The sequence below is a fragment of the Bison bison genome, unplaced genomic scaffold, assembly GCF_000754665.1.
Source record: "Bison bison bison isolate TAMUID 2011002044 unplaced genomic scaffold, Bison_UMD1.0 scf7180017864376, whole genome shotgun sequence".
In the NCBI taxonomy this organism is placed as follows: domain Eukaryota; kingdom Metazoa; phylum Chordata; class Mammalia; order Artiodactyla; family Bovidae; genus Bison; species Bison bison.
Window position 1 is genome coordinate 13,695,007 of NW_011494948.1, and position 12,456 is coordinate 13,707,462.

A 12,456-nucleotide genomic window follows, 5' to 3' on the forward strand; every position below is an offset into this window, starting at 1 on the left:
AGCCATCTGTATGTCTTCTTTGGAGAAATGTCTGTTTAGTTCTTTGGCCCATTTTTTGATTGGGTCATTTATTTTTCTGGAGTTGAGCTGTAGGAGTTGCTTGTATATTTTTGAGATTAGTTGTTTGTCAATTGCTTCATTTGCTATTATTTTCTCCCATTCTGAAGGCTGTCTTTTCACCTTGCTGATAGTTTCCTTTGTTGTGCAGAAGCTTTTAAGTTTAATTAGGTCCCATTTGTTTATTTTTGCTTTTATTTCCAATATTCTGGGAGGTGGGTCATAGAGGATCCTGCTGTGATGTATGTTGGAGAGTGTTTTGCCTATGTTCTCCTCTAGGAGTTTTATAGTTTCTGGTCTTATGTTGAGATCTTTAATCCATTTTGAGTTTATTTTGGTGTATGGTGTTAGAAAGTGTTCTAGTTTCATTATTTTATAATACATGAAATTGGTGTAAGTATTTTTTCTTAGTAATTCAGGAATTACTCTTGTATCAGTTAGGATTACACTCTACTGTATTTAGTAGAAAATGACAGAATCTTAAACAGGTAAAGATTATTCTCTCACATGAAGAATTTATGTAGACACTCCAGGACTGGTACGCAACTCCTCTGTCATCAGGGGCCTACTCCTTATGTTTTGTCTGCTTTTCCATCTGTAAAGATCCATGGTCATAGGATGGCTGCTGGAGTACAAGCTATCGCATCCCAGCCTCAAGCACAAAGCCCTTAAGTTCACGAAAAGGAAAAAGGGACAGGCCTCTCCTATCTGAAGAAAGCAAGAAAAATATTTTTTATTTGGTTACATTGCAGCATAATTGTGAAGGTGAAAAGAAATAACTTCTTAAATACATTGAATAAGTGTATTCTTTATTACTGTGTTCATATCATTAGATTCTGAAAAGAAATCGTCTCTCCTGTCAGATGAACAACAAGCAACAAGCACTTTAGTAGAAATCATCAGGCAGAGTATTCAGCATAATGATGTTCTTAAACCCATCAACCTACTTGCACAACAAATGAAGGGAGATGTGAAAAGACAAAGGTAATAATTCAGTATTTTTTAGTTGATGTCACTGGAAATAATTTCATGATTTTTAAAAAAAATTACTTTCAAAACTATCTGCAGTTGTAAAAGAAACACATAACTCATTGTGGAACATCTGATTCTTTTTTAAAGTGCTGCCCAAGTGTATACATTCATACTTCAGCACAAACATAATAAAAATGTCTGAGGAATAGATTAAATTTTAGTAGGTGATGCATTCATGTCTAAAATATATTCAGTCTTTGGGAAACACTACTTCTATTCACTGGAAGCCTATAAATGTTTAGTATCAATGTTAAACATATCTACTGCTTGTTCAGGCCATGTCACACAGTTTATCTTGTGGATGTAAAAAAATATATGAGTAGAAACAACTTAAGAAAATGATGGAAGCAATGAATCACAAAGGATATGGAGCTATCCTGATCCTCTTACTATTTATTATCTGCTAACTTATTTGGATCAGTACTCAACCCAGTCTCAGCCTAAGTGAATTTTGTGGTAAGCTTCAGCAAAGGGGACATAGTATCTTCTATCAACAGAAACAGTGTTTCCAGGTGCTCTTCAAGTTTGTAGTCATGGCAGCTTTGAAGACAGTCTCAGAAGTAACAGGACAAGAACTCATGATAGAAATCAATAAATCCTTTTATAATTTTAGCAGTTGATATGGAGATTATCTCCTTCACAGGCTAAAGAGTAGCCAGTTACAAGCATCTGATTTAAGGGCAGGGAAAGAATATGAGAAATTATATAGCTTGAAGCTTTTAAAGAAAGCTGCATGGAGCATTATCAGAATCAGCATTACAAATTTTTTTTTCTGTGTAAATAAATACTCAGAAGTCAGTTCCTAAATTCCCCTTTTTTAACAGCTGAGCCATGAATTTGATTTTTAAGGTTTCATTTGTCTTGCTTTTCTGTTCGCAAATCAGATAAAGGTGATTTTTCATTTACTGTTGGGTTAAATTACTAGTAAGACACCACACAACCTGTTTGTGTCTAAGGGTTTAGACCCCTAACTTACTTAGAAATTAATTTCTTTGTCATGTAGCAAAAAATTGCTTTTCTAAGTATGAATTAGAAATTAGAATTGAAAGTTATCTATTGCATTACTAAATATCAATAACTTTAAGTTAAAATAAGCCATTTTTGTTTTGAACATGAAGCTTTATGCCCATTAACTTTAAACTTTTTAATTTGAAATAGAAGTTTGCAGGAAATGGCAAAGAAAGTATCTGTGGACTCTTTACCCAGCTTTTCCCAAAGGTGACACCTAACAACTGTAATGTAGTCAAACTGTGACACTGACATGAATGAATACAGAGCCTAATCTTTTTTTAAAGTATAGTTGATTTACAGTGCTGTTAGTTTCAGGTGTTTTTTTCACCATTTAAAAAATCTTAGCATATTTTTTATGCTCTTTGCCCATTCACTTCAAATATTTTGTTTTATAGGAGTTTATACAGAGAAATCCTCTTCTTATCATTAGTATCTCTTGGAAGAGAGAATATTGATATTGGTAAGTTGGTCAAATGTGGATTACTAAAGGTGGTTTAGTCTTATTCTCATAATTTAAAAAATTCTAACTGGTATGGGTAAATACTCCATTTGCCTTTTAAAAGATTTCTAGCTTTAAATGTGCAGTTTATGTATATAAAATGATTTGACTACCACTTTTAAATGCATAGCTTTCATCTTATTAACAAATTCCAACTACATTTTTGAAAATATCTTTCAGAGGCTTTTGACAATGAGTATGGACTTGCATACAACAGTCTGTCTCCAGATATTCTTGAAAAGTTGCAGAAAATTGATGCTCCACCAAGTATCAGTGTGGAATGGTGCAGGAAGTGTTTTGGAACGCTTCTCATTTAAATATAACAGATTGTCTAGACTTTTGACACAGTGCTGGGGGAATAGACTCAATCTGGAGACATTCAAGGTTTTTTCATAATACAAATTGGTGAAAACAGAAATGAATTTAGTCTTGGGACAGTATTTATGATGAAATCGTACTGAATCATCTCAGTGTAAAAATGCCATTAAAATGCCCCAAGGTTTATTGAAGATTTATAATTTCTGAGCTGTTTATATCTGCTGAAAATTGGTATCACATTTTTCAGTATTTCTAGTAGTTTGATAATGGAAAACCACTCTTGGCATTTTGTTTGTTTGAAGCTGTTGAGTTTGGGGGAGCGGCAAATTAACGTAAACTTGCCTAACCCCCAAACAAATGAAATCTCAATTATAACAGCAACTGTTTGTGTATTGTGTATATATGTGTGGCTGTGTAGGTGTCTATTCAGCCATATTATATTTATTAAAATTCTTAAATTGCATGTTGCAATAGTTTTTTGAAAGGGGTTTCCAACTATTAAAATGACTACTACTAAACTCATATGTAGTCATTTAAGTTCAAAATTACCTGAAAGTCTGATGAAAACTGCCATGCCTTTGACTTCAAAATTAATATATTATTTTTACCCTTCATGCTATATATTAGCTCCCTTAACGGGTTATATTTCAAATATAACCAGTTCCTTCATCCTCTTCCCAGTACCATGTTAATTTGCAACAGCTTTAAAATGGAATAAATGAGCCAAATAGTTTAAATGAAATTAGATCAGCATCATAATTTACAAAATTAAAATTCTTGTGTATGTCTTTGGGTCTGAAATTGTTCAGGCACATAAATTGTTGCTATTGTTCACTTTTAAAAACCTGTGGAATAACTTGCACTGCAGAATTCTATTCTTGTATATTTAGATTGTATGCTTATTTGTGCATTTGTAAATATGGTTTTTTAGGATGAATCAATTAAGTCTTAAAACATTAAAGCTTATTAAGCTTGTTGCTTGTAGGTTTAAGAAAATCACGACCTCACACGCCTCACTGACATTCATGCCTTTCATTAAACCATCCCTTAAGGATAGTAAATTTGTCTTCCTTACCTTTGCATGCATGGTTTGAAAAACCAATGATTGTGTGTGCTTCCTTTTACAGTAATTATGCAGATGACTGAATCACAGTTGATAACTATTTCCAGATGGTACAGTTAACATCACACAGTTACTATACCAATCTTCCAAGATTTCAGGGTTATTAAGACCTATGCAGAATCCTTGTTTCAATTTATGGTTAAAGTGCTGAGTGAAAGAACTTTAGAATTCTCATTGCCTTAAAAATGGATCTTTTGCACTGTCTCAGAGTATATATTTTTTGCAACCTAAAACTTGGTACTAGTTTTAATACTTTTAACACTGCCCCAACAGAAAGTTTGGAATTACCTTGCATATAAAAAAAAATTGAGGTTGAATAAAGTGAAAACTTCACAAGTTTGCTGTTCTCGTCTCTTACATTTTTAAGGCTCCTGAAATGTGCACAGTAATTCAAGTTCTTGTGGTCTTCAGAATTCCAGTATTGTCTGTTTTCCCACTTTTCTGTGGTTTTCAATAATTTGAACTAAATTACTCAACAAAGCACTTCCCACTAAAAATTACTGATGATGTATTCCTAAATCTTACACATTTAGGAATATTATGAATTTTACAGTAACTATTAATCTAAAAAACATTCATTATAAAGCTTGGCCTATTTAGAAATAAGACTGATTTGTATTGAAGTTGCTTAAAGGCCTTTTCTAGCACCTACCACTGGGCAATAGAAATTTATAACAAAGACAAAACATCAAATTATTGAGACTTAAATCTAATTAACTTCTGAAAACCCATCTTTCAAAATATGCCAGGTTAGCATTTCCTTACTCTGGTTTTAGGTTAACTGCATCAGCTGCATTTTATACATTGATTATAGCAACCTGCATTTTGCAATGTTAAAGTTTTAAATCTACCAGATTTCATGAGCTAGAATGGTCGAGGCCCACCTCATTTATCTATGTTAGGGACTGTACTCCTTGAAATCAGAGTGGTTCTCGTGTTTTATGCATTAGAATCAACCAGCTACTGGGTTAGAAGTCTGGATTTATACCAGACCTGCCTGCCTTTTGGCCTGTTACCCTTTAAGACTCTAACTTCTCTGTCAATTGCCAACTGAAGTTTTGTAACTCTTAAGAGCTAATGGTCCTAAAAAAAAAAAAAAAAAGAGCTAATGGTCCTATACAGCAGAAATTAACAACACTGTAAATCACCTCACTCCAATTTAAAAAAGACCTGTGGATCCCCTCTATGAATCTTGCCTCAAACTTCCCAATCATCATCCACTTTTTAGCCAGATCCTTGGGTAATTCTTCTGCACACTCTTAACTGAAGCACTTCAGTCTCTATCTGCATGCCAAAGCCACTTGAAAATTTTACTCACCTGTGTTAATACGTAATTTCCGAAAAGAAGTACCTTTTAAAGCCTAACGTACCTTCTTTCAAGACCCTCTCGTCTGTTAAGGGTTTGAATAAAGGTTCTAACTGCAGTTACTATAGAAAGCAGACATGGTACATACAGAAAAAAAATTCACTTTTGGGAATTCCCTGGCGGTCCAGTGGTTAGGAGTATGCTCTGAATGCCACAGGTCTGGGTTCAATCCCTAACCAGGGAGCTAAGATCCTACATCCCATAAACCACACAGTACAAGGTATACTTTCTGTGCACATCCTTCATAGATACAAGAGTGTCTAAAAACAGGTACAGTCAAGTCCCTTGGAGAGTGTGAAATGTAATAAAAATGTAAATTCACCTGAGTTGAAAAGGTTTCTGTTAATGTATTAAATCTGCACTGTTTTTAAAAGCTTTGTAAAAACTATTCTAAAAATGGTATCCATTAACTGTGTTTGTCACAAGTTACTCTTTTTAACATATAACAATGTCCATCTTCACAAAGGCACTTTTCATATATCGTGTAGAAACTACATTCCTTAAAATAAAGTCTGTCAAAGATTAATAGTCCTAAGTCATTTATTTCCCCCATTCTGTCCCATGCCTTGCTGAAAAGTCAATCAATCAATGTAAGAATTCTGAGACACCCACTACTCTGTTCTGGCCATTTCTTCCACTATCATATATAGTCTGTTTCTGAATATGAAGGACTATCACAAGTATCTCTTGCAGACCTATTCCACTGCTGGATTATACAGTACCTCCTTTTTCATGTTTGCAGACCTTCATTTATCTATTTGATCATCAATTAAAAGTCAAGAAGGGAGAGCTGATGTCTGATCTTATTTATTTGTTACTCTTAGAACATCTCATTTTTGACTGGACTCAGACTTAGAAGTAGAAGCTCTCAGAGAGGACAGCCTCCGTCTCTTGGCAATCTGTTCCTGCCGTTTTTCTTTGGCCTCCTGAACAAAACAAAACAAAACACAAAGTGCAGTTAAAGCTTATCTGGATTAAAAAATGCAAATCCCATAACTCCTATTTCCCACTGAGATTTACCTTCATTCTCTTGGCCAAAAGTTTAGCATATTCTGCAGCCTCTTCTTTATTTTTCTTAGTACGCTGTTTCTTCAGAGCAATACGCCGGCGTTTGTGCTGCAGAACTCGTGGAGTCACGAGACGCTGAATCTTGGGTGCTTTAGTCCTAGGTTTCTTACCTAAAAATTTAGATGACTCAATTACTTCCATACCCTTGCTCAATAGAACCCACATTTATATTTTTAAAACATCAGAGATTCAAACTTAGTAGCACATTTAATCCTAATGGCTCACTAAATACCAACAGTTTGGATATCAAGTTCAAGGTCATACATAAATTTATGTTACTTAGCTGAAAAGATGGATGTCCTATCTTAATTTTTACTACTCACTTTGATATCCCTTCCATAATTACATTGTCTTAGTAGGATATTATGTATCTATACCATAAGACATGTGAACATTACTTTAAAACAGTATTTAATTTGTTATGAAAACTAAGTAAAGCATTAGCTGCGTCACTGTCTCACCCACCATGCTTTGAATTCCAAATTGGTTTTCAAATTTCTATTTTCCAAGATAGGAAGGACCTGCTTATCTGCTTATGAGGAGTAAAACCATCAACATTCATTCAATTTTTTTTGCTGTGCTGTGCTGCTTGTAGGAGCTTAGTTCCCCAACCAGGATTTGCACCTGGGCCACCACAGTAAAAGCAAAGTCCTAACCACTGGACCACCAGCAAATTCCTAGGAGTATCTTCATTGAGCCTGTCTGGATTATAAATCTGCTTCACAGCAGGAGTCTTTTCAGATGTAATGGTTTTAGTTTGTGGACCCCTGTGAGAGCAATAAACACTCCATATAAATAGTCTAAGACTAAATGATCAATAAAGGAATTATAAAGAAACAAAAACCATCTTATAAATACTATGAGCTAGCACTTACTAATGTTATTTCCAGGGATGCAACTACAATTACTTTTTAAAGTGTATGATCTTCATGAGGATAATTGTGTATTTATACCATATCTTCAGCAAGAACCTGGCACAGAAAAGGTTTCCAAATATTTGGAATGAGTGACCAATAAGCACTCACCACATGCCAAGTATTAATTAGCTTATTTAAGCCCACAGTCCTGGAAACCAATACCCCAATTTTTTCCGATTTGTCAGGAAAACTCAACCTGAAACTAACATGTTATTTATGATGATGTGTTATGTTGACTAATAAACAATATACCTGCTTAAAATATAAAACACCAAGTTTTCTTGAAAAAACTAAAAACTGAGTTCCCATATGATCCAACAATCTCACTCCAAGACATGACTGTAATTCAGAAAGATACATGCTCCCCTATGTCCGTAGCAGCACTATTCATAATAGCCAAGACAGGAAAACAACCTCAATGTCCAGCAACAGATGAATGGATGTCATGGATATATATAGTGGAATACTAAACTACAAAAAACGACAGTGTCATTTAACCTAGAGATGATCACACTGAGTGAAGCCACAGTTAAGACAAATACTGTATCACTTACATGTGGATTCCAAAATACAACACAAACTTTACAAAACAGACTCACTGACGGAACAGACTTGTGGTTGCCAAGGGAGGTTGGGTGTGGAGGGATGGATTTGGAGTTAGGGATTCTCAGATGCAAATTATTACACATGGAATAAAGGCCTACTCATATCATAGCACAGCGAACTACATTCAATAACCTGAGATAAATCATAACAGAAAAGATTTTACATATAACTGAATCACTTTGCTGTACAACAAAATTAACTTTAATAAAACATTTTTATAGTAAGTCAACTATACTTCAACATAATAGTTATATATATAATATGTTCCCTGGTATTTTGAATGGTTTTCTAATTCGCAAAACTATCGCTATCCACATTCAGAAGTTAAAGCAACTTACGTTAATGAAAGCATCAACTTTATCAACTTCGGTAAACAAAAAATTAAAACCACTGATACGTTAAGAAAGCAAGTGTGTGGGCATGAGAGCATATTCAATCACAATTCCAGACTTTTCTCTTAACCCCAAAGCAATGAACTTAACTGACAGGTTATCTTTGAAAGAACTCATACAATGACTCAAAAGCAAATTTTCAAGAAAAATTCTAACACTATAGGGCACTGATTATAATGAGTATTAATTCCAATTGCATACCTTGACCCTTTTCCACACTAATTTCCTAAAAATGCATATTCTAGGTAAATAGTAGGCAGAGATTGGCTTCCAACATGCATAAAGAATGGTACAACCAATGAAATTAAGCAAGCTCTATATTGCATAATCCCTCATACCGTCTTTGTTTAGGGGCTTTCGCACAACATATTGGCGGACATCATCTTCTTTAGAGAGATTGAAAAGTTTGCGGATTCTGCTGGCTCTTTTGGGACCCAGGCGACGAGGCACTGTAGTATCAGTGAGTCCAGGAATATCCTTTTCCCCTAAAAGAAAAAAGTGAACAGATGTTTTTAATTCAACAACTTCCTTACAAACAAGAACCCTAAACTGTTCAGGCATTGCCAAAGCGAGGTCCACTTTCAAAGATAATCAGCTTTAAGTCAGTGTTGACAAAAATAAAACTCCAGAATAAAAGGCTCACCTTTTTTCACGATGACCAAATTGAGAACACTCAGATTGGCATCCACAATGCAACCCCGTACAGATTTGCGCTTTCTCTCTCCAGTCCTCCTTGGTCTGTAACAGGAATGCCCCTTACTCAGTAGCAGGCGAACTCTGCCATGGGTCAAGACACCCTGCTTCATGGGGAAACCCTGCTTATCGTTCCCGCCACTGATTCGGACCACATAACCCTGCAGGAGAACACGATGACAAGTTAAAAACAAAGCATTGTGGCCTCTGAGAAGTACACCCTTAAGTCTACTTAGTACCGTTCATTAGGACCGATTTGACACTTTAAATAGTTTTCTCTGGTCACTAAATTTGTCTATACTTCCAGTTTCCCAAGTTAGATTAGCAAAATCCTTTCGACCAAGTCATATTTCTAGTCTTTATTTTACCGGAGTTGTTAACTCTTGGGGTAGAAACAGTATGTTATGAAACCTAAGTATCAAGGAACCACAAATCAGAAACAACCTTCTTGGCACTTTTGAAGATCCCTTTGGAGACCTTTAGCTTGCAGGTCAAGAACAATATATTTTTCATTTGATCTACATAAACATAACCCTGCCAAGTGATAGAGCCACCTTATAAAGTGACATTTGGAACTAACCTAAGGTTGGGAAACAACCCGAGTGTGAACCCCATTACATTTACCAATTACCAATAGCGTTTACCACCTCTCTTAAATAGAGCTAACAATTCAACGCGACAGTTCAACTTTTACCTTCCATTCTTCACCCAGAGCGTCAGCAGCAACTTCTGTGGCCATACGCTTCTCGTAGAAGGTACGAAGTTTTCGTTCATCGTCCACTTCAATGAGCTTCTGGCAGCCAGTGGCCGGGAAAGAGATGTTCAGCTAAAAATTATAAACGAGGGGGAAAAGAACTTCATGAAAATAGCAGAACCACTAGAAAAGTTATTCCATAGCAAAAAGCCTTTCCTGTCACCCGCACACAACAGAAAATTATTCACTAAAGGACACGTGCAAGGCGCCACAAACACGGCACTAAAAATAGGACCTATCTTGCAAGGCTTGCGGAATGCCGCCACGGAGAATTACGGTCCACAGCCGTTCACTCTCTCAGATCAAGGAGTCTGACCTACGTGCCGTCAGCTCGGCCGCCTCTATCCTGCCTGAGGGTCAAGTCGCCACCATGGCGCTCCCAGACCGGCGTAGCTCCAGCTGCAATCGCTCGCCATCCGCTCTCCCATGGAGCTCCGGCCCCAGAAGAGCGATCCTTCTCCTGCCTCAGACTCTTCTCCATCCAGGGCTAGGATTTTCGAGCGCAACGACACATCGTAGGGCTTGCTCCACGTTCCACAAGCCTACCCGGACACCCGCCACCAGTTCCTACCTTCATTCTGAAGCGGCCGACAGCCTCCGAGGCGCCACGAAAAAGAGACCCAACTTCCGCTTAACCCAGGTCACATAGGCTCTTCCAGTTCTCGCGAGATGTGTAGACGCCTGGTATAGTGGAAGTGAGTATTGGTAGGCAGTACTTCCGGGGTGGGGTTAATCAGCGGTTGGGAGATAAGAGTCGGTAGGCGGTGCGTACGAGGCGGCACAGGTTTAGTACCGAAGACTAGTTTTTCTACTGCTTGTTCTTTCCCGTATGATTCTGGGTTAGGAAGCAGTTCTGCTCGGTCCCGGACACTGCTTCTGATGATACCAAGGAAGGAGGCGGGATCGGAGTTCGACTATCCTGCGCTCTCCTGTACCTCAGGCTCCATCCGAAGATTTCCAGTTTAGGAGCGTGCCCTGCCCTGGTTCCGGTCTTGAAAAATTGTGGTTTGATTTTTCTTAAATACTTGATCATCCACGTCCTTTAACCGCTTTGCAGTCATCGTTCTGTCACGTGCGTGAGTGCTAAGTTCCTTGGGTCGAGTCCGACTCTTGGGACCCCATGGAATGAAGCCCTCCAGGCTCCTCTGTCCATGTGATTCTTCAGGCAAGAATACTGGAGTGGGTTGCCATGCCCTCCCCCAGATAATCTCCCGACCCCGGGATGGAACCCGCGTCCCTTCTGTCTCCTGGATTGGCAGGCGGGTTCTTTACCACTATCGCCACCTGCAGTTCTATCACAGAATGATGCATTCAGCCAGCGTTTCTTGGAAGCCAGTTAACCATAGTTTACTCCTAGTCCCGGTGTAGAGCCTCTCTGCTTTCTGCCTTTTTTCTGCGATCTTTTTAAAACGCAAAGTTCTGTCACTCCATTGTTGGAGATGCACAATTTATTTCCCACTACAATTAAATACTTTCCAAATTTCTTAACCTACTTTCATATATTTTTCAGTCAAAAACTCAGCTTTTGCCATTTGTTAATGCCATGCAAGGCTTTCAGCTTACATGTCCCTCTTAAGAGAAGCCTTTCCTGACCACACAACCGGAAATTGTATTCCTCTCTAGTGTAGCACTATTTACCTTTATCAGTTCAGTTTAGTCGCTCAGTCGTGTCCGACTCTTTGCGACCCCATGAATCGCAGCACACCAGGCCTCCCTGTCCATCACCAACTCCCGGAGTTCACTCAGACTCACGTCCATCAAGTCAGTGATGCCATCCAGCCATCTCATCCTCTATCGTCCCCTTCTCCTCCTGCCCCCAATCCCTCCCAGCATCAGAATCTTTTCCAATGAGTCAACTCTTCGCATGAGGTGGCCAAAGTACTGGAGTTTCAGCTTTAGCATCATTCCTTCCAAAGAACACCAGGGCTGATCTCCTTCAGAATGGACTGGTTGGATCTCCTTGCAGTCCAAGGGACTCTCAAGAGTCTTCTCCAACACCACAGTTCAAAAGCATCAGTTCTTCGGCGCTCAGGCTTCTTCACAGTCCAACTCACAACCATACATGACCACAGGAAAAACCATAGCCTTGACTAGACGAACCTTTGTTGGCAAAGTAATGTCTCTGCTTTTGAATATGCTGTCTAGGTTGGTCATAACTTTTCTTCCAAGGAGTAAGCGTCTTTTAATTTCATGGCTGCAGTCACCATCTGCAGTGATTTTGGAGCCCCAAAAAATAAAGTCTGACACTGTTTCCACTGTTTCCCCATCTATTTCCCATGAAGTGATGGGACCAGATGCCATGATCTTTGTTTTCTGAATGTTGAGCTTTAAGCCAACTTTTTCATTCTCCACTTTCACTTTCATCAAGAGGCTTTTGAGTTCCTATTCACTTTCTGCCATACGGGTGGTGTCATCTGCATATCTGAGGCTATTGATATTTCTCCCGGCAATCCTGATTCCAGCTTGTGCTTCTTTCAGTTCAGCGTTTCTCATGATGTACTCTGCATATAAGTTAAATAAGCAGGGTGACAATATACAGCCTTGATGTACTCCTTTCCCAATTTGGAACCAGTTTGTTGTTCCATGTCCAGGTCTAACTGTTGCTTCCTGACCTGCATAC

General features: G+C 38.0%; 2 protein-coding genes across 5 annotated transcripts in view; one reads left to right on the top strand and one right to left on the bottom strand.

Annotated features, from left to right (window-relative positions):
• DENND4C (DENN/MADD domain containing 4C) overlaps positions 1 to 5,934 on the top strand; it is a 119,650-nt gene extending 113,716 nt beyond the window's left edge. For 3 of the 4 annotated variants that reach the window (XM_010857067.1, XM_010857070.1, XM_010857068.1), the window contains 3 exons: positions 891 to 1,041; positions 2,496 to 2,560; positions 2,780 to 5,934. In XM_010857067.1, the coding sequence (XP_010855369.1) occupies positions 891 to 1,041; positions 2,496 to 2,560; positions 2,780 to 2,916 (353 nt within the window). In that variant the 3' untranslated portion in view covers positions 2,917 to 5,934. Of the gene's footprint in view, positions 1 to 890; positions 1,042 to 2,495 lie in introns of all 4 variants that reach the window. The other variant, XM_010857069.1, reaches the window with a different exon arrangement.
• A 263-nt stretch (positions 5,935 to 6,197) lies between these two features.
• RPS6 (ribosomal protein S6) lies at positions 6,198 to 10,500 on the bottom strand. Its single transcript, XM_010857071.1, has 6 exons — positions 10,408 to 10,500; positions 9,777 to 9,908; positions 9,033 to 9,243; positions 8,728 to 8,874; positions 6,427 to 6,584; positions 6,198 to 6,332 (listed from the first exon to the last, which is right to left on the bottom strand). Exons 1-6 carry the CDS (start codon positions 10,411 to 10,413, stop codon positions 6,237 to 6,239), a joined length of 750 nt encoding a protein of 249 aa, XP_010855373.1. The 5' UTR covers positions 10,414 to 10,500; the 3' UTR covers positions 6,198 to 6,236.
• Positions 10,501 to 12,456: the final 1,956 nt, after the last annotated feature.